At 49.8% G+C, this 18,438-nt stretch overlaps 1 protein-coding gene across 5 annotated transcripts in view; it reads left to right on the top strand.

Moving 5' to 3' along the window:
- Window positions 1-18,438, top strand: part of AHNAK (AHNAK nucleoprotein) — a 92,946-nt gene that overhangs the window by 21,116 nt on the left and 53,392 nt on the right. For 3 of the 5 annotated variants that reach the window (XM_060019029.1, XM_060019028.1, XM_060019030.1), the window contains exon 5: window positions 290-18,231. The exons of the other annotated variants lie outside the window; for them this stretch is intronic. In XM_060019029.1, coding sequence (XP_059875012.1) covers window positions 290-17,374 — 17,085 coding nt within the window. In that variant the 3' untranslated portion in view covers window positions 17,375-18,231. Of the gene's footprint in view, window positions 1-289; window positions 18,232-18,438 lie in introns of those variants that run through there. 5 annotated transcript variants of the gene reach the window in all.

Below are 18,438 nucleotides of genomic sequence, written 5' to 3'. Positions count from 1 at the left end.
TTGTAAATCCTTCTCCCAGACTCCACTGTCTGGGAGTCTACCTGTCCCCACTCCCCATGGCTTTTGCTTACCAGAGATTCCCCAAGTAATTTCTGTTCTCCTCCTGTGGTGTGGCCGTCAGCCCCTCTCTTCAGTCCCCTGTGCTGTGTCCCAGGAGGCTCCGTGGGCCTCCCTTACGGTCCCGGCTTCTTTGGGAAACAGGCAACCATGCTGTGGGCTGGGCTGCGGCCAGGCGGCTGTCACTCACGCAGACGCTGCTGCAACCTGTGGGGGGCATGTGTTTCTGCAGAGCGGGGATGACGAGGAGTACCAGCGCATCTACACCACGAAGATCAAGCCTCGGCTGAAGCCGGAGGATGGAGTGGAAGGGGAGCCTGGGGAGACCCAGAGCCGCACCATCACGGTGACTAGGAGGGTCACAGCCTACACTGTGGACGTGACAAGCCGCGAAGGAGCCAAGGACATCGACATCAGCAGCCCTGAGTTCAAGATCAAGATTCCACGGCACGAACTGACTGAAATCTCCACCGTGGATGTGGACACCCAGCCTGGGAAGACAGTGATCAGACTGCCCTCGGGCTCGGGGGCACTGTCCCCCACCACAGGCTCCACTGTGGACATCCAAGCAGGGTCCATTTCCACTTCAGGACCAGAGCTCCAAGGTGCTGGCCACTCGAAGGTCCAGGTCACCGGGCCTGGGATAAAGGTGGGAAGCCCGGGTGTCAGTGTCAGTGCAAAGGGCTTGGACTTAGGTAGCAAAGGAGGGGTCCAAGTCCCAGGGGTGGACGTTCTGTCTTCTCTTGGGGGTGGGGCAGCAGAGTGGCAGGGCCCAGCTCTTGAGAGTGGCAACGATGGGAAAATTATATTTCCCTCCATGAAGCTCCCAAAATTTGGTGTCTCAACAGGGCTTGAGGGTCAGGCCCCAGAGGCAGGGTTGAGTGTTTCTGCCCCTGAATTCTCTGTGGGGCACAAGGGTGGCAAGCCAGGCTTGACCATTGGCGGGAACATCCAGACCCCTCAGCTAGAAGTCAGTGGTCCCTCTGCCAGTATTAAGGGGCTTGAGGGGAAGCTGAAGGGCCCCCAGATCACTGGGCCATCCCTTGAGGGTGACCTGGGCCTGAAAGGTACCAAGCCACAGGGGAGTTCAAGGGTGGACATCTCTGTGCCCAAAATCGAGGGCAGCATCGCTGGCTCCAGGGTGGAAGTTCAAACTCCTAACATTGATATTCACGGGCCAGGGGGCAAACTGAATATGCCCAAGGTGAAGGCCCCCAAATTCTCTGTATCAGGTTCTAAGGGAGAGGGAGCTGGCATTGATGTGACACTTCCTGGGGTCTCTGGGGATGTTGGCCTACCTGAGGTTGCTTCTGGGGGACTGGAAGGGAAGGTGAAAGGTCCTAAAATCAAGACTCCTGAAGTGATTGTTCAGACACCTAATATCTCCATGCAGGATGTGGATCTGAGCCTCAGGTCCCCTAAACTGAAAGGAGACATTAAGGTTTCTGCTCCTGGGCTTCAAGGTGATGTTAAAGGCCCTCAAGTGGCAGTTAAAGGCGCCAAAGTGGACATAGAGACACCCAGCCTAGAGGGGACCGTGACTGGCCCCAAGTTTAGTGGTCCTTCTGGGAAAGAAGGAACCTGCAAGATCTCTATGGCAGACGTAGACTTAAATGTTGCCGCACCAAAGGTGAAAGGGGGTGTGGATGTCACGCTTCCAAAAGTAGAGGGGAAAGTCAGTGTCCCTGAAGTTGATGTCAGAGGCCCCGAAGTGGATGTCAGTGCCCCAGATGTGGACATTCATGGTCCGGACTGGAACCTGAAGATGCCCAAGATGAAAATGCCCAAGTTCAGCGCTCCAGGAGTTAAAGGGGAAGGGCCAGATGTAGATGTGAATCTCCCCAAAGGTGATGTCAGTATTTCAGGGCCCAAGGTCAGTGTGGAAGCCCCAAAGGTCAACATAGGGGGCCTGGTGGGCAACCTTAAAGGTCCTGATGTTCAGCTGCCTGAAGTGAGTGTCAAGACACCAAAGATCACCATGCCTGATGTGGATTTGCATGTGAAAGGCCCAAAGGTAAAAGGACAGTATGATGTAACAGCAACAAAACTTGAAGGAGAGATGAGAGGCCCCAAAGTGGACATTGATGCCCCTAATGTGGACGTTCATGGCCCAGACTGGCACCTGAAGATGCCCAAGATGAAAATGCCCAAATTCACTGTGCCAGGGTTCAAAGCAGAGGGCCCCGAAGTGAATGTAAACCTGCCTGAGCCTGATGTGGACATTTCTGGGCCCAAGGTAGATGTCTGTGCTCCAGATGTGAGTATTGAGGGACCAGAGGGGAAATTGAAAGGACCCAAGTTTAAGATGCCTGAGATGAATATCAAAGCCCCGAAGATCTCCATACCAGATGTGGACTTACATTTGAAAGGCCCTAGTGTAAAAGGAGAGTATGATGTCACAGTGCCGAAGGTGGAAGGTGAGATTAAAGTTCCTGATGTTGAACTTAAAAGTGCCAAACTGGACATTGATGCTCCAGATGTGGACATTCAAGGCCCAGACTGGCACCTGAAGATGCCCAAAATGAAAATGCCCAAGTTCAGCATGCCCGGCCTCAAAGCAGAGGTCCCAGAAGTGGATGTGAACCTGCCCAAGACTGACATTGACATCGCTGGACCCAAGGTGGATGTTGAACTTCCAGATGTGAATATTGAAGGACCTGAAGGAAAGCTGAAGGGTCCCAAGTTTAAGATGCCTGACGTGAATATCAAGGCCCCCAAGATCTCCATGCCTGATGTAGATTTGCATATGAAAGGTCCCAAGGTAAAAGGGGAATATGATGTTACAGTGCCAAAACTGGAAGGGGACCTGAAGGGGCCAAAGGTAGACGTCAGTGCCCCAGATGTTGGAGTTCACAGTCCTGATTGGAACCTAAAGATGCCAAAGATGAAAATGCCCAGATTCACCAGGCCCAGCCTTAAAGGAGAGGGCCCAGAATTGGATGTGAACCTGCCCAAGGCTGATGTTGACATTTCTGCACACAAGGTAGATATTAGTGCTCCAGATCTGAGCCTTGAAGGACCAGAAGGGAAGTTGAAAGGCCCTAAGTTTAAGATGCCTGAGATGCACTTCAGAGCTCCCAAGATGACCCTGCCAGATGTTGACATGGATTTTAAAGGACCCAAAATGAAAGGGAATCTAGATATGTCTGCACCAAAAATAGAAGGTGAGATGAAAGCTCCACATGGGGACATCAAAGGTCCCAAAGTAGATGTTAAAGCACCAGATGTGGAAGTTCAGGATGCAGACTGGAGTCTGAAGATGCCCAAGATGAAAATGCCTAAATTCAGCATGCCAGGCTTCAAAGGCGAGGGCCCAGATGTGGACATGAAACAGCCCAAGGCTGACATTGAGGTCTCAGGACCCAAGGTGGACATTGAAGCCCCAGATGTGAGCCTGGAGGGGCCGGAAGGAAAGCTTAAGGGTCCCAAGTTTAAGATGCCTGAGATGCACTTCAAGGGCCCCAAGATCTCCATGCCTGATGTGGACTTAAACTTGAAAGGCCCCAAAGTCAAAGGGGATGTGGATGTGTCTGTGCCCAAGATAGAAGGTGACATGAAAGTGCCAGATGTGGACATCAAAGGCCCCAGAGTGGATGTTGATGTCCCAGATGTGGATGTTCAAGGCCCTGATTGGCACCTGAAGATGCCCAAGATGAAAATGCCCAAGTTCAACATGCCTGGCTTCAAAGGAGAGGGCTCTGAAGTGGACGTGAATCCACCCAAGGCTGACATTGATGTCTCAGGACCCAAGGTGGACATTGAAGCCCCAGATGTGAGCCTGGAGGGGCCGGAAGGAAAGCTTAAGGGTCCCAAGTTTAAGATGCCTGAGATGCACTTCAAGGCCCCCAAGATCTCCATGCCTGATGTAGACTTACACTTGAAAGGCCCTAAAGTCAAAGGGGGTGTGGATGTGTCTGTGCCCAAGGCAGAAGGTGAAATGAACGTGCCAGATGTGGACATCAAAGGCCCCAAAGTGGATGTTGATGTTCCAGATGTGGACGTTCAAGGCCCCGACTGGCACCTGAAGATGCCCAAGATGAAAATGCCCAAGTTCAGCATGCCTGGCTTCAAAGGAGAAGGCCCTGAAGTGGATGTGAACCTGCACAAGGCTGACATTGACGTCTCAGGACCCAAGGTGGACATTGAAGCCCCAGATGTGAACCTTGAGGGGCCAGAAGGAAAGCTTAAGGGTCCCAAGTTTAAGATGCCTGAGATGCCATTCAAGGGCCCCAAAGTCTCCATGCCTGATGTGGACTTACACTTGAAAGGCCCCAGAGTCAAAGGGGATGTGGGTGTGTCTGTGCCCAAGATAGAAGGTGAAATGAAAGTGCCAGATGTGGACATCAAAGGCCCCAAAGTGGATGTTGATGTCCCAGATGTGGATGTTCAAGGCCCTGACTGGCACCTGAAGATGCCCAAGATGAAAATGCCCAAGTTCAGCATGCCTGGCTTCAAAGGAGAGGGCCCAGAAGTGGATGTGAACCTGCCTAAAGCTGACATTGACGTCTCTGCACCCAAAGTTGAGATTGAAGCCCCAGACGTGAGCCTTGAAGGTGCAGAAGGGAAGCTCAAGGGTCCTAAGTTTAAGATGCCTGAGATGCACTTCAAGCCTCCGAAGATCTCTATGCCAGACATTGATTTAAACCTCAAAAACCCCAAGGTGAAAGGTGATGTGGATGTTTCTCTGCCCAAAGTTGAAGGCGGTCTGAAAGGGCCAGAGGTTGACATCAAAGGTCCCAAAGTGGACATTGACGTCCCCGACGTGGATGTTCATGGCCCAGACTGGCACCTGAAGATGCCCAAGATAAAAATGCCCAAGATCAGCATGCCTGGCTTCAAAGGAGAGGGCCCAGAAGTGGATGTGAACCTGCACAAGGCTGACATTGATGTCTCAGGACCCAAGGTGGATGTTGAAGTTCCAAATGTGAATATTGAAGGTCCAGATGCAAAACTAAAAGGTCCTAAATTTAAGTTGCCAGAAATGAATATAAAGCCTCAGAAGATATCCATGCCTGATGTTAGTCTGCATTTGAAAGGCCATAAAATGAAAGGAGATTATGATGTTACGGTTCCAAAAGTAGAAGGAGAGATTAAAGCTCCTGACATTGACACCGAAGGTACAAAAGTAGACATTAATGCACCAGATGTGGGAGTTCATGGTCCAGACTGGCACCTGAAGATGCCCAAGATAAAAATGCCCAAGATCAGCATGCCTGGCTTCAAAGGAGAGGGCCCCGATGTAGATGTGAACCTACCCAAGGCTGACATTGACGTCTCAGGACCCAAGGTGGACATTGATGTTCCAGATGTGAATATTGAAGGTCCAGAGGGGAAACTAAAGGGTTCCAAGTTCAAGATGCCAAGCATGCATATACAAACACACAAAATCTCTATGCCTGATGTCGGACTTAACCTGAAAGCCCCTAAACTGAAAACTGATGTAGATGTTTCTCTTCCCAAAGTGGAAGGAGACTTGAAAGGTCCTGGAATTGACATAAAATCCCCTAAAATGGATGTGGATGTTGGTGATATAGATGTTGAATGTCCAGAAGGAAAGCTTAAGGGTCCCAAGTTTAAGATGCCTGAGATGCACTTCAAAGCCCCCAAGATCTCCATGCCTGATGTGGACTTAAACTTGAAAGGCCCCAAAGTCAAGGGGGATGTGGATGTGTCTGGGCCCAAGATAGAAGGTGAAATGAAAGTGCCAGATGTGGACATCAAAGGCCCCAAAGTGGACGTTGAGGTCCCAGATGTGGACGTTCAAGGCCCCGACTGGCACCTGAAGATGCCCAAGGTGAAAATGCCCAAGTTCAGCATGCCTGGCTTCAAAGGAGAGGGCCCCGATGTAGATGTGAATCTACCAAAGGCTGACATTAATGTTTCTGGCCCCAAAGTGGACATTGATACTCCTGATTTGGATATTGAGGGACCAGAAGGAAAATTAAAAGGTTCTAAATTTAAGATGCCTAAGTTGAATATCAAAGCTCCCAAGATATCCATGCCAGATGTGGACTTGAATTTGAAGGGACCCAAACTGAAAGGAGAGATGGATGCTTCTGTGCCAGAACTAGAAGGTGATCTCAAAGGTCCGCAAGTTGATATCAAAGGTCCTAGTGTGGATGTGGAGGTGCCTGACGTTGATCTGGAAGGTCCTGATGCAAAGTTGAAAGGCCCTAAGTTTAAGATGCCAGACATGCACTTCAAAGCCCCCAAGATTTCCATGCCTGATGTAGACTTACACTTGAAAGGCCCCAAAGTCAAAGGGGATGTGGATGTGTCTGTGCCAAAATGGGAGGGAGATTTGAAAGGTCCCTGTGTGGATGTGGAGGTTCCTGATGTTGATCAAGAATGTCCTGATGCAAAGTTGAAAGGACCTAAGTTTAAGATGCCTGAGATACACTTCAAGGCCCCCAAGATCTCCATGCCAGATGTGGACTTACACTTGAAAGGCCCCAAAGTCAAAGGGGATGTGGATGTGTCTGTGCCCAAGATAGAAGGTGAAATGAACGTGCCAGGTGTGGACATCAGAGGGCCCAAAGTGGACGTTGATGTCCCAGATGTGGACGTCCAGGGCCCAGACTGGCACCTGAAGATGCCCAAGATGAAAATGCCCAAATTCAGCATGCCTGGCTTCAAAGGCCAAGGCCCAGATGTGGATGTGAACCTGCCCAAGGCAGACATTGATGTCTCAGGACCCAAGGTGGACATTGAAACCCCAGATGTGAGCCTGGAGGGGCCGGAAGGAAAGCTTAAGGGTCCCAAGTTTAAGATGCCTGAGATGCACTTCAAGGGCCCCAAGATCTCCATGCCTGATGTGGACTTAAACTTGAAAGGCCCCAAAGTCAAAGGGGATGTGGATGTGTCTGTGCCCAAGATAGAAGGTGAAATGAAAGTGCCAGATGTGGACATTAAAGGCCCCAAAGTGGATGCTGATCTCCCAGATGTGGACGTTCAAGGCCCCGACTGGCACCTGAAGATGCCCAAGATGAAAATGCCCAAATTCAGCATGCCTGGCTTCAGAGGAGAGGGCCCTGAAATGGATGTGAACCTGCCCAAAGCTGACATAGACGTCTCAGGACCCAAGGTGGACATTGAAACCCCAGATGTGAGCCTGGAGGGGCCGGAAGGAAAGCTTAAGGGTCCCAAGTTTAAGATGCCTGAGATGCACTTCAAGGCCCCCAAGATCTCCATGCCTGATGTGGACTTAAACTTGAAAGGCCCCAAAGTCAAAGGGGATGTGGATGTGTCAGTGCCCAAGATAGAAGGTGAAATGAAAGTGCCCGATGTGGACATTAAAGGCCCCAAAGTGGACGTTGATCTCCCAGATGTTGATGTTCAAGGCCCCGACTGGCACCTGAAGATGCCCAAGATGAAAATGCCCAAATTCAGCATGCCTGGCTTCAGAGGAGAGGGCCCTGAAATGGATGTGAACCTGCCCAAAGCTGACATAGACGTCTCAGGACCCAAGGTGGACATTGAAACCCCAGATGTGAGCCTGGAGGGGCCAGAAGGAAAGCTTAAGGGTCCCAAGTTTAAGATGCCTGAGATGCACTTCAAGGCCCCCAAGATCTCCATGCCTGATGTAGACTTACACTTGAAAGGCCCCAAAGTCAAAGGGGATGTGGATGTGTCTGTGCCCAAGATAGAAGGTGAAATGAATGTGCCAGATGTGGACATCAGAGGCCCCAGAGTGGATGTTGATGTCCCAGATGTGGATGTTCAAGGCCCTGATTGGCACCTGAAGATGCCCAAGATGAAAATGCCCAAGTTCAGCATGCCTGGCTTCAAAGGAGAGGGCCCTGAAGTGGATGTGAACCTGCACAAGGCTGACATTGATGTGTCAGGACCCAAGGTGGACATTGAAGGCCCTGATGTTAATATTGAAGGACCAGAGGGAAAGTTGAAAGGTCCTAAGTTCAAGATGCCAGAGATGAACATCAAAGCCCCCAAGATCTCCATGCCTGACTTTGATTTGCACCTGAAAGGTCCTAAGGTGAAAGGAGATGTGGATGTTTCTGTGCCTAAGGTGGAAGGTGACCTGAGGGCCCCTGACGTTGACCTCAAAGGCCCCAAAGTGGATATTGATGTCCCAGATGTGGACATGCATGGCCCAGACTGGCACCCGAAGATGCCCAAGATAAAAATGCCCAAGATCAGCATGCCTGGCTTCAGAGGAGAGGGCCCAGAAGTGGATGTGAACCTGCCCAAGGCCAACATTGATGTGTCAGGACCCAAAGTGGACATTGAAGGCCCTGTTGTTAACATTGAAGGACCAGAAGAAAAGTGGAAAAGTCCAAAGTTTAAAATGCCTGAAATGCATTTTAAGACTCCAAAGATACCCATGCCAGATATTGATCTTAATCTAACAGGTCCAAAGATGAAAGGAGATGTGGATATCACATGCCCCAAGGTAGAGGGAGATTTTAACCTCAAAGGCCCCAAAGTGGACATTGATGTCCCTGATGTGGATGTTCAAGGCCCAGACTGGCACCTAAAGATGCCTAAGATGAAAATGCCCAAGTTCAGCATGCCTGGCTTCAAAGGAGAGGGCCCCGAAGTGGATGTGAACCTGCCCAAGGCCGACATTGATGTGTCAGGACCCAAAGTGGACATTGAAGGCCCTGTTGTTAACATTGAAGGGCCAGAAGGAAAGTTGAAGGGTCCTAAGTTCAAGATGCCTGAGATGAACGTCAAAGCCCCCAAGATCTCCATGCCTGACTTTGATTTGCACCTGAAAGGTCCTAAGGTGAAAGGAGATGTGGATGTTTCTGTGCCTAAAGTGGAAGGTGACCTCAAGGTCCCCGAAGTTGATGTCAAAGGCCCCAAAGTGGACATTGATGTCCCTGATGTGGATGTTCAAGGCCCAGACTGGCACATGAAGATGCCTAAGATGAAAATGCCCAAGTTCAGCATGCCTGGCTTCAAAGGAGAAGGCCCAGAAGTGGATGTGAATCTGCCCAAAGCTGACATTGATGTGTCAGGACCCAAGGTGGACATCGAAGGCCCTGATGTTAATATTGAAGGACCAGAGGGAAAGTTGAAAGGTCCTAAGTTCAAGATGCCAGAGATGAACATCAAAGCCCCCAAGATCTCCATGCCTGACATTGATTTTAATCTGAAGGGCCCCAAAGTGAAGGGTGATGTGGATGTGTCCTTACCAAAAGTGGAAGGTGAGCTTAAAGTTCCTGAAGTTGACATGAAAGGCCCCAAAGTGGACATTGATGCTCCAGATGTGGACGTTCATGGCCCAGACTGGCACCTGAAGATGCCCAAGATAAAAATGCCCAAGATCAGCATGCCTGGCTTCAGAGGAGAGGGGCCAGAAGTGGATGTGAACCTGCCCAAGGCTGACATAGACGTCTCAGGACCCAAGGTGGACATTGATGCCCCAGATGTGAATATTGAAGGTCCAGATGCGAAACTGAAGGGTCCCAAGTTCAAGATGCCAGAGATGAATATCAAAACTCCTAAGATATCAATGCCAGATTTGGACCTTGATCTTAAAGGCCCTAAAATGAAAGGAGGGGTGGATATTTCACTTCCAAATGTAGAAGGTGATTTGAAAGGGCCTTCTCTTGACATCAAAGGCCCGAAGATAGATGTAGATGCACCAGATATTGATGTTCATGGCCCAGAAGGCAAATTAAAAGGTCCAAAGCTGAAGATGCCTGATGTGCATGTAAACATGCCCAAGATCTCCATGCCAGAAATTGACCTGAATTTGAAAGGCTCAAAACTTAAGGGAGATGTTGATGTTTCTGGACCCAAATTGGAAGGTGACATTAAAGCTCCCAAGTTAGATGTAAAGGGCCCAGAAGTGGACATTTCTGGTCCTAAGCTCAATGTTGAAGGCAAGTCAAAGAAATCTCGTTTTAAGCTTCCCAAATTTAATTTTTCAGGCTCCAAAGTTCAGACACCTGAGGTAGATGTCAAAGTCAAAAAGCCAGATATTGATGTAACAGGTCCAAAAGTTGACCTTAATGCTCCCGATATTGAGGTCCAAGGAAAAGTGAAAGGATCCAAGTTCAAAATGCCTTTCTTGAGTATTTCGTCTCCTAAAGTGTCTATGCCTGATGTGGAGTTAAACCTGAAAGGTCCTAAAGTCAAAGGAGACTTAGATGTTGCAGGTCCTAATTTAGAAGGTGATTTTAAAGGACCCAAAGTGGACATTAAGGCACCAGAAGTTCATCTTGATGCACCTGATGTGGATGTTCATGGTCCAGACTGGAATTTGAAAATGCCCAAGATGAAAATGCCCAAGTTCAGTGTGCCCGGCTTAAAAGCAGAAGGGCCAGATATGGCTGTGGATCTGCCAAAAGGAGACATCAACATAGAGGGTCCCAGAGTGGACATTGAGGGCCCAGAAATCAATGTGGAAGGTCTAGAGGGAGGCTTAAAAGGTCCCAAATTCAAGATGCCTGATATGAATATCAAAGCTCCCAAGGTCTCCATGCCTGATGTGGACTTACACTTGAAAGGCCCCAAAGTCAAAGGGGATGTGGATGTGTCGGTGCCCAAGATAGAAGGTGAAATGAACGTGCCAGGTGTGGACATCAGAGGGCCCAAAGTGGACGTTGATGTCCCAGATGTGGATGTTCAAGGCCCTGACTGGCACCTGAAGATGCCCAAGGTGAAAATGCCCAAGTTCAGCATGCCTGGCTTCAAAGGAGAGGGCCCCGAAGTGGATGTGAACCTGCCCAAGGCTGACATTGGTATTTCTGGCCCCAAAGTGGACATTGATGCCCCAGATGTGAATATTGAAGGTCCAGATGCGAAACTGAAGGGCCCCAAATTCAAGATGCCAGAGATGAATATCAAAGCTCCCAAAATGTCCATGCCTGACCTTGACTTTAACCTGAAGGGCCCCAAACTAAAGGGTGATGTGGATGTGTCTTTGCCAAAATTGGAAGGTGACCTCAAGGCCCCTGAGGTGGACATCAAGGGCCCCAAAGTGGACATTGAAACTCCTGATATTAACATTGAAGGCCCAGAGGGGAAATTGAAGGGGCCCAAATTCAAGATGCCAGAGATGCACCTGAAGGCGCCCAAGATCTCCATGCCTAACATTGACTTAAACCTGAAGGGGCCCAAGGTGAAGGGTGATATAGATGTTACCCTTCCCAAGACTGAAGGAGATCTGAAAGGCCCTGAGATCGACATCAAAGGTCCCAAAGTGGATATTGATGCTCCAGATGTGGATGTTCAAGGCCCTGATTGGCACCTGAAGATGCCCAAGATAAAAATGCCCAAGATCAGCATGCCCGGCTTCAAAGGAGAGGGGCCAGAAGTGGATGTGAACCTACCCAAGACCAACATTGACATGTCAGGACCCAAGGTGGACATTGAAGGCCCTGATGTTAACATTGAAGGACCTGAGGGAAAGTTGAAAGGTCCTAAGTTCAAGATGCCAGAGATGAACATCAAAGCCCCCAAGATCTCCATGCCTGACTTTGATTTGCACCTGAAAGGTCCTAAGGTGAAAGGAGATGTGGATGTTTCTGTGCCTAAGGTGGAAGGTGAACTAAACGCCCCTGACGTTGACCTCAAAGGCCCCAAAGTGGATATTGATGTCCCAGATGTGGACATGCATGGCCCAGACTGGCACCCGAAGATGCCCAAGATGAAAATGCCCAAGATCAGCATGCCTGGCTTCAAGGGAGAGGGGCCTGAAGTGGATGTGAACCTGCCCAAGGCTGACGTTGATGTCTCAGGACCCAAGGTGGACGTTGATGTTCCAGATATGGATATTGAAGGTCCAGATGTGAAACTGAAGGGCCCCAAGTTCAAGATGCCTGAGATGAACATCAAAGCCCCCAAGATCTCCATGCCTGACTTTGATTTGCACCTGAAAGGTCCTAAGGTGAAGGGAGATGTGAATGTTTCTGTGCCTAAGGTGGAAGGTGACCTAAAGGCCCCTGAAGTTGACATCAGAGGTCCCAAAGTGGACATTGATGCCCCAGATGTGGACGTTCATGGCCCAGACTGGCACCTGAAGATGCCCAAGATAAAAATGCCCAAGATCAGCATGCCTGGCTTCAAGGGAGAGGGGCCTGAAGTGGATGTGAACCTGCCCAAGGCCGACATTGATGTCTCAGCACCCAAGGTGGACATAGACACTCCTGACATTGATGTTCATGGTCCAGAAGGGAAACTGAAGGGCCCCAAGTTTAAAATGCCTGACCTGCACCTCAAGGCACCCAAGATCTCCATGCCTAATGTTGACCTGAATCTGGAGGGCCCCAACGTAAAGGGTGATGTGGGTGTTACTCTGCCCAAAGTTGAAGGTGACCTCAAGAGCCCTGAAGTTGACGTCAAAGGTCCCAAAGTGGACATTGATGTCCCAGATGTGGATGTGCATGGCCCAGACTGGCACCTGAAGATGCCTAAGGTGAAAATGCCCAAGATCAGCATGCCTGGCTTCAAAGGAGAGGGCCCAGAAGTGGATGTGAACCTGCCTAAAGCTGACATTGATGTCTCAGGACCCAAGGTTGACATTGATGTTCCAGACGTGAATACAGAAGGTCCAGATGCAAATCTGAAGGGCCCCAAGTTCAAGATGCCAGAGGTGAACATCAAAGCTCCTAAGATCCCCATGCCTGGCATTGACTTAAACCTGAAAGGACCCAAAGTAAAGGGAGATGTGGATGTTTCTCTGCCTAAGGTGGAAGGTGACCTCAAGGGCCCCGAAGTTGACGTCAAGGGCCCCAGAGTGGACATTGATGTTCCAGATGTGGACGTTCATGGCCCAGACTGGCATCTGAAGATGCCTAAGGTGAAAATGCCCAAGTTCAGCATGCCTGGTTTCAAAGGAGAGGGCCCCGAAGTGGATGTGAACCTGCCTAAGGCTGACATTGACGTCTCAGGACCCAAGGTGGACGTTGATGTTCCAGATGTAAATATTGAAGGTCCAGATGCAAAACTGAAGGGCCCTAAATTCAAGATGCCGGAGATGAACATAAAAGCCCCTAAAATCTCCATGCCTGACCTTGACTTTAACCTGAAGGGCCCCAAAATGAAGGGTGATGTTGATATCTCTCTGCCCAAAGTTGAGGGTGATCTCAAGTCCCCTGAGGTGGACATCAAGAGCCCCAAACTGGACACTGACACTCCTGATATCAGTATTGAAGGTCCAGATGGAAAACTGAAGGGGCCTAAATTTAAGATGCCAGAGATGAACATCAAAGCCCCCAAGATCTCCATGCCTGACTTTGACTTAAGTCTGAAAGGGCCAAAGGTAAAGGGGGATGTGGACTTTTCACTGCCTAAGGTAGAAGGTGATCTGAAAGGGCCAGAGGTGGACATTGAAGGTCCTGAAGGGAAACTCAAAGGACCCAAATTTAAGATGCCTGATGTCCATTTTAAAACCCCACAAATCTCCATGAGTGACATTGATTTGAACTTGAAAGGACCTAAGATAAAAGGAGATTTGGACACTTCCATCCCTAAACTTCAAGGAGATCTGAAAGGCCCCAAAATAGATGTTAAAGGCCCTACGCTGGACATAGACACTCCTGATTTTGACATTAATGGTCCAGAAGGGAAACTGAAGGGCCCCAAGTTTAAAATGCCTGACCTGCATCTCAAGGCGCCCAGGATCGCTGTGCCTGGCTTCAAAGGAGAGGGCCCCGAAGTGGATGTGACCCTGCCCAAGGCTGACATTGACGTCTCAGGACCCAAGGTGGACATTGATGTTCCAGATGTGGATATTGAAGGTCCAGATGCGAAACTGAAGGGCCCCAAGTTCAAGATGCCGGAGGTGAACATCAAAGCCCCTAAGATCCCCATGCCTGGCATTGACTTAAACCTGAAAGGACCCAAAGTAAAGGGAGATGTGGATGTTTCTCTGCCTAAGATGGAAGGTGACCTCAAGGGCCCCGAAGTTGATGTCAAGGGCCCCAAAGTGGACATTGATGTTCCAGATGTGGACGTTCATGGCCCAGACTGGCACCTGAAGATGCCTAAGGTGAAAATGCCCAAGTTCAGCATGCCTGGCTTCAAAGGAGAGGGCCCCGAAGTGGATGTGAACCTGCCTAAGGCTGACATTGACGTTTCAGGACCCAAGGTGGACGTTGATGTTCCAGATGTGAATATTGAAGGTCCAGATGCGAAACTGAAAGGCCCCAAGTTCAAGATGCCGGAGGTAAATATCAAAACTCCCAAAATCTCCGTGCCTGATGTCGACCTGGATTTGAAAGGACCCACAGGCAAAGGAGATTTCGATGTGTCTGTCCCTAAGATTGAAGGGACTTTCAAAGGCCCCAAAGTAGACCTTAAAGGTCCAGGTCTGGATCTTGAAGGCCCTGATGCCAAACTCAGTGGCCCACATTTGAAGATGCCCTCACTGGATATATCTGCCCCTAAAGTAACTGCGCCTGATACTGATTTGCATCTCAAGGCACCCAAAATTGGAGTTTCTGGTCCCAAATTAGAAGGCGGTGAACTGGACCTCAAGGGACCCAAAGTTGATTTCGAAGCTCCAAGCTTAGATGTACACGTGGAGAGCCCAGATATTAACACTGAGGGGCCAGATGTGAAAATTCCCAAATTTAAGAAGCCCAAGTTTGGGTTTGGGGCCAAAAGCCCCAAAGCTGACTTCAAATCACCTTCCCTCGATGTGACAGTTCCTGAGGCAGAGCTGAATGTTGAGGCTCCTGAAATTGGTGTTGGTGGCAAGGGCAAGAAGAGTAAGTTTAAAATGCCTAAAATTCACATGAGTGGTCCTAAAATTAAGGCCAAAAAACAAGGATTTGATGTGAATGCGCCTGGGGGTGAGATTGATGCCAGCCTCAGGTCTCCTGATGCAGATGTCAACGTCGCAGGGCCGGATGCCTCACTTAAAGTCGACGCGAAATCTCCCAAGACCAAGAAACCTATGTTTGGAAAAATGTACTTTCCAGATGTCGAATTTGACATTAAGTCACCTAAATTTAAAGCGGAAGCTTCCCTCCCTGGCCCCAAAATGGGGGGTGAAATCCAGGCACCTGACCTGGATGTTTCCTCACCAGAGATTAACGTGGAAGGTCCTGACATCAAGCTGAAAGCTCCCAAGTTCAAGGTGCCAGGTGTGGATGTCTCAGGGCCAAAAATAGAGGGCGACTTGAAAGGCCCCAGGGTGCAGGCAAACTTGGATGCATCTGACATCAACATTGAAGGCCCAGATGCTAAAGTCAAAGCACCGTCATTCAGCATTTCTGCCCCTCAAGTCTCCATCCCTGATGTGAATGTTAACTTGAAAGGACCAAAGATAAAGGGTGATGTCCCCAGTGTGGGACTGGAAGGACCAGATGTAGATCTGCAAGGTCCAGAATCGAAAATTAAGTTCCCCAAGTTTTCGATGCCCAAGATCGGCGTCCCTGGTGTGAAGATGGAGGGTGGGGGAGCTGAGGTCCAGCTGCCCTCTCTAGAAGGAGGCTTGAGCGCACCAGATGTTAAGCTTGAAGGGCCCGATGTGTCTCTGAAAGGGCCAAAAATAGACTTGCCTTCAGTGAACCTCTCTGCGCCAAAAGTCTCTGGACCTGACCTTGACCTGAACTCGAAAGGACCAAGTTTGAAGGGAGGCCTGGATGTATCTGTTCCCAGCATGAAGGTGCACGCTCCTGGGCTTGACCTCAGAGGTGTCGGTGGAAAGGTGAAGGTGGAAGGTGATGGTATGAAAGTGCCTGGAACTGATGCCACAGCAATGCTTGATGTCGGTGCGCCAGATGTGACCCTGAAGGGACCAAGCCTGCAGGGAGACCTGGCTGTCTCTGGTGACATCAAGTGTCCTGAAGTATCAGTAGGTGCTCCTGACCTAAGCTTGGAGGCACCTGAAGGTGGTGTCAAACTTCCTAAGATGAAGCTGCCCCAGTTTGGCATCTCCGCTCCAGGGTCCGACTTGGACATCGGCGTCAAGGGGCCACAAGTCGCTGGAGAACTAAAGGGGCCCGGCATAGATTTGAACCTCAGAGGCCCGAACCTGAAAGGGCCTCAGATCTCTGGCCCTCAAATCTCAGCACCAGATGTGGACTTGAACTTGGAAGGACCAAAAGCAAAAGGCAGCCTCGGGGCCAGTGGTGACATGAAAGGCCCCACAGTTGGAGGAGGTCTTCCGGGCATCAGTGTTCAAGGCCTAGAAGGAAACCTCCAGACGCCTGGAATTAAGTCATCCAGATGTGAGGTGGAGCTGCCAGGTGTGAATGTGAAACTCCCAACCGGGCATATTTCTGGTCCTGAAATCAAAGGTGATCTGAAAGGTTCAGGAATAGGTTTCCACGGGGCCCTTCCTGACATTGGCATGAAAGGGCCTTCCTTTAACGTGGCATCTCCTGAGTCAGATTTTGGTGTCAGCTTGAAAGGCCCGAAAATCAAAGGAGGCATGGATGTTTCAGGGGGTGTCAGTGCCCCAGATATCAGCCTGGGTGAGGGGCATGTGAGCGTCAAAGGTTCCGGCGGGGAGTGGAAAGGACCCCAGGTCTCCTCTGCTGTCAACCTGGATGCACCTAAGTTTGCCGGAGGACTTCATTTCTCAGGACCAAAGATAGAAGGAGGTGTCAAAGGAGACCAGATTGGACTTCAGGGTCCTGGGCTGAGCGTGTCTGGGCCTCAAGGTCACTTGGAAAGCGGATCTGGAAAAGTAACATTCCCCAAGATGAAGATCCCCAAGTTCACCTTCTCTGGCCGTGAGCTGGTTGGCAGAGAAGTAGGGGTGGATATTAACTTCCCTAAAGCGGAGGCCACTGTCCAGTCTGGTGCCGGAGAGGCCGAGTGGGAAGAGTCTGATGTAAAACTTAAAAAGTCCAAAATCAAAATGCCCAAGTTCAACTTTTCCAAACCTAAAGGGAAACCTGGTGTCACCGGCTCACCGGAAGCGTCCATTCCAGGGTCCAAAGGTGACCTGAAGAGCTCCAAGGCCAGCCTAGGCTCTCTGGAAGGAGAGGCAGAAGTCGAAACGTCTTCGCCCAAAGGCAAATTCTCCTTATTCAAAAGCAAGAAGGCACAGCACCGCTCAAATTCCTTCAGTGAAGAAAGGGAGCATTCTGCATCTTCTACCCCTCCGGGAACTTTGGAGTTCGAAGGTGGGGAAGTGTTGCTGGAAGGCGGGAAAGTCAAAGGGAAACATGGGAAGCTGAAATTTGGTACCTTTGGTGGATTGGGGTCAAAGAGCAAAGGTCATTATGAGGTGACTGGGAGTGATGATGAGGCAGGCAAGTTACAGGGGAGTGGAGTGTCCTTGGCCTCTAAGAAGTCCCAACTGACATCTTCTAGCAGTGACAGTGGGACTAAAGTTGGCATCCAGCTTCCCGAGGTGGAGCTGACAGTTTCCACAAAGAAAGAGTAGCAGGCCTCTGTGTGTGTGTACATATATGTATAAAAATACATCAGCCTTGGGTGAGTTTGTATATAAACTCCAAAGAGAAACCCACCGACAGCCTCAGCAGTAACGCAAACACCTGGCCTCTGGCAGGGGCGAGCGCTGAAAAGACAAGCGCCTATAGGCTCCTCCTGGAGCTTTACAGATAGGTAAAGAGTTCTAAGTTCTTCGTCCAGCCCGTGTGCAAAGTCAACAGTATTTGCCTTAAGATTTCAGGTTTTTGTTTTTGCATTGAACGCTGAGAGCTCCTGTTTACTAAGCAAGCTTTTGTGTTTATTATCCTCATTTTTACTGAACATTGTTAGCGTTGGGGTCATGGAAACCCACTTTTTCATTGTAATGACTTTTGGGGCTTCTGTTAGTCAGGGTGGGGGGTGGAGAAGGCAGTAGAGGGGGGCCAGACCTTCATTTCTCCTGCCGTCCGGATCTACTCAAACAGGAAACATCCAAAGATGGCTGAGAGGAGCCGCCAGGCAGGGCGTGTGGGTGTTTCTAGAACTCTTTAGCGTTGCTTTTTCTTCCCCAGGGGTGGCGGTCCCAGCCCGTTTGGGGCTCACCATGAGAGGGAATTTAGAGTCTGTTTGCAAATTAGCCAACCCACCGACTCGACACGAGGACCTTCCATTCTGTGTGTTGTAAGAGAAATGTTTTCTTTGTGATCGCCACGTTCCTGATATTAATTCTGATTTCTTTTAACAAATGTTATCGTGATTAAGGAAATTTCCAGCACTTTAATGGCAAATTAATTGAGAATGTAAGAAAATGGATGCTGTCAAGGGCAAATAAAGCTGTTTATTAACCCGGATGTCCTGTGCCTTTTATATTCTGTAATGGGAGGATGAGGCCTAGGGAGGCTGCATACCCAGCCCTGACAGGTCAGACTGGGTCCCCTCAGTGGCATTGCTAGTTGCATTAGTGGGTGATGGGAGGGGTTCTTTGCTTCTCGATTCTCATGGTGAGGCTGGTTGTACCATTGCTGAGATATCAAGAGAGGCTGGGCACGCTGGCAGCCCGAGCCCCGGGACCTGCCC

This window comes from Delphinus delphis, chromosome 8 (assembly GCF_949987515.2).
Source record: "Delphinus delphis chromosome 8, mDelDel1.2, whole genome shotgun sequence".
NCBI classification, from domain to species: domain Eukaryota; kingdom Metazoa; phylum Chordata; class Mammalia; order Artiodactyla; family Delphinidae; genus Delphinus; species Delphinus delphis.
This window is presented reverse-complemented; position numbering and strand designations above follow the sequence as displayed.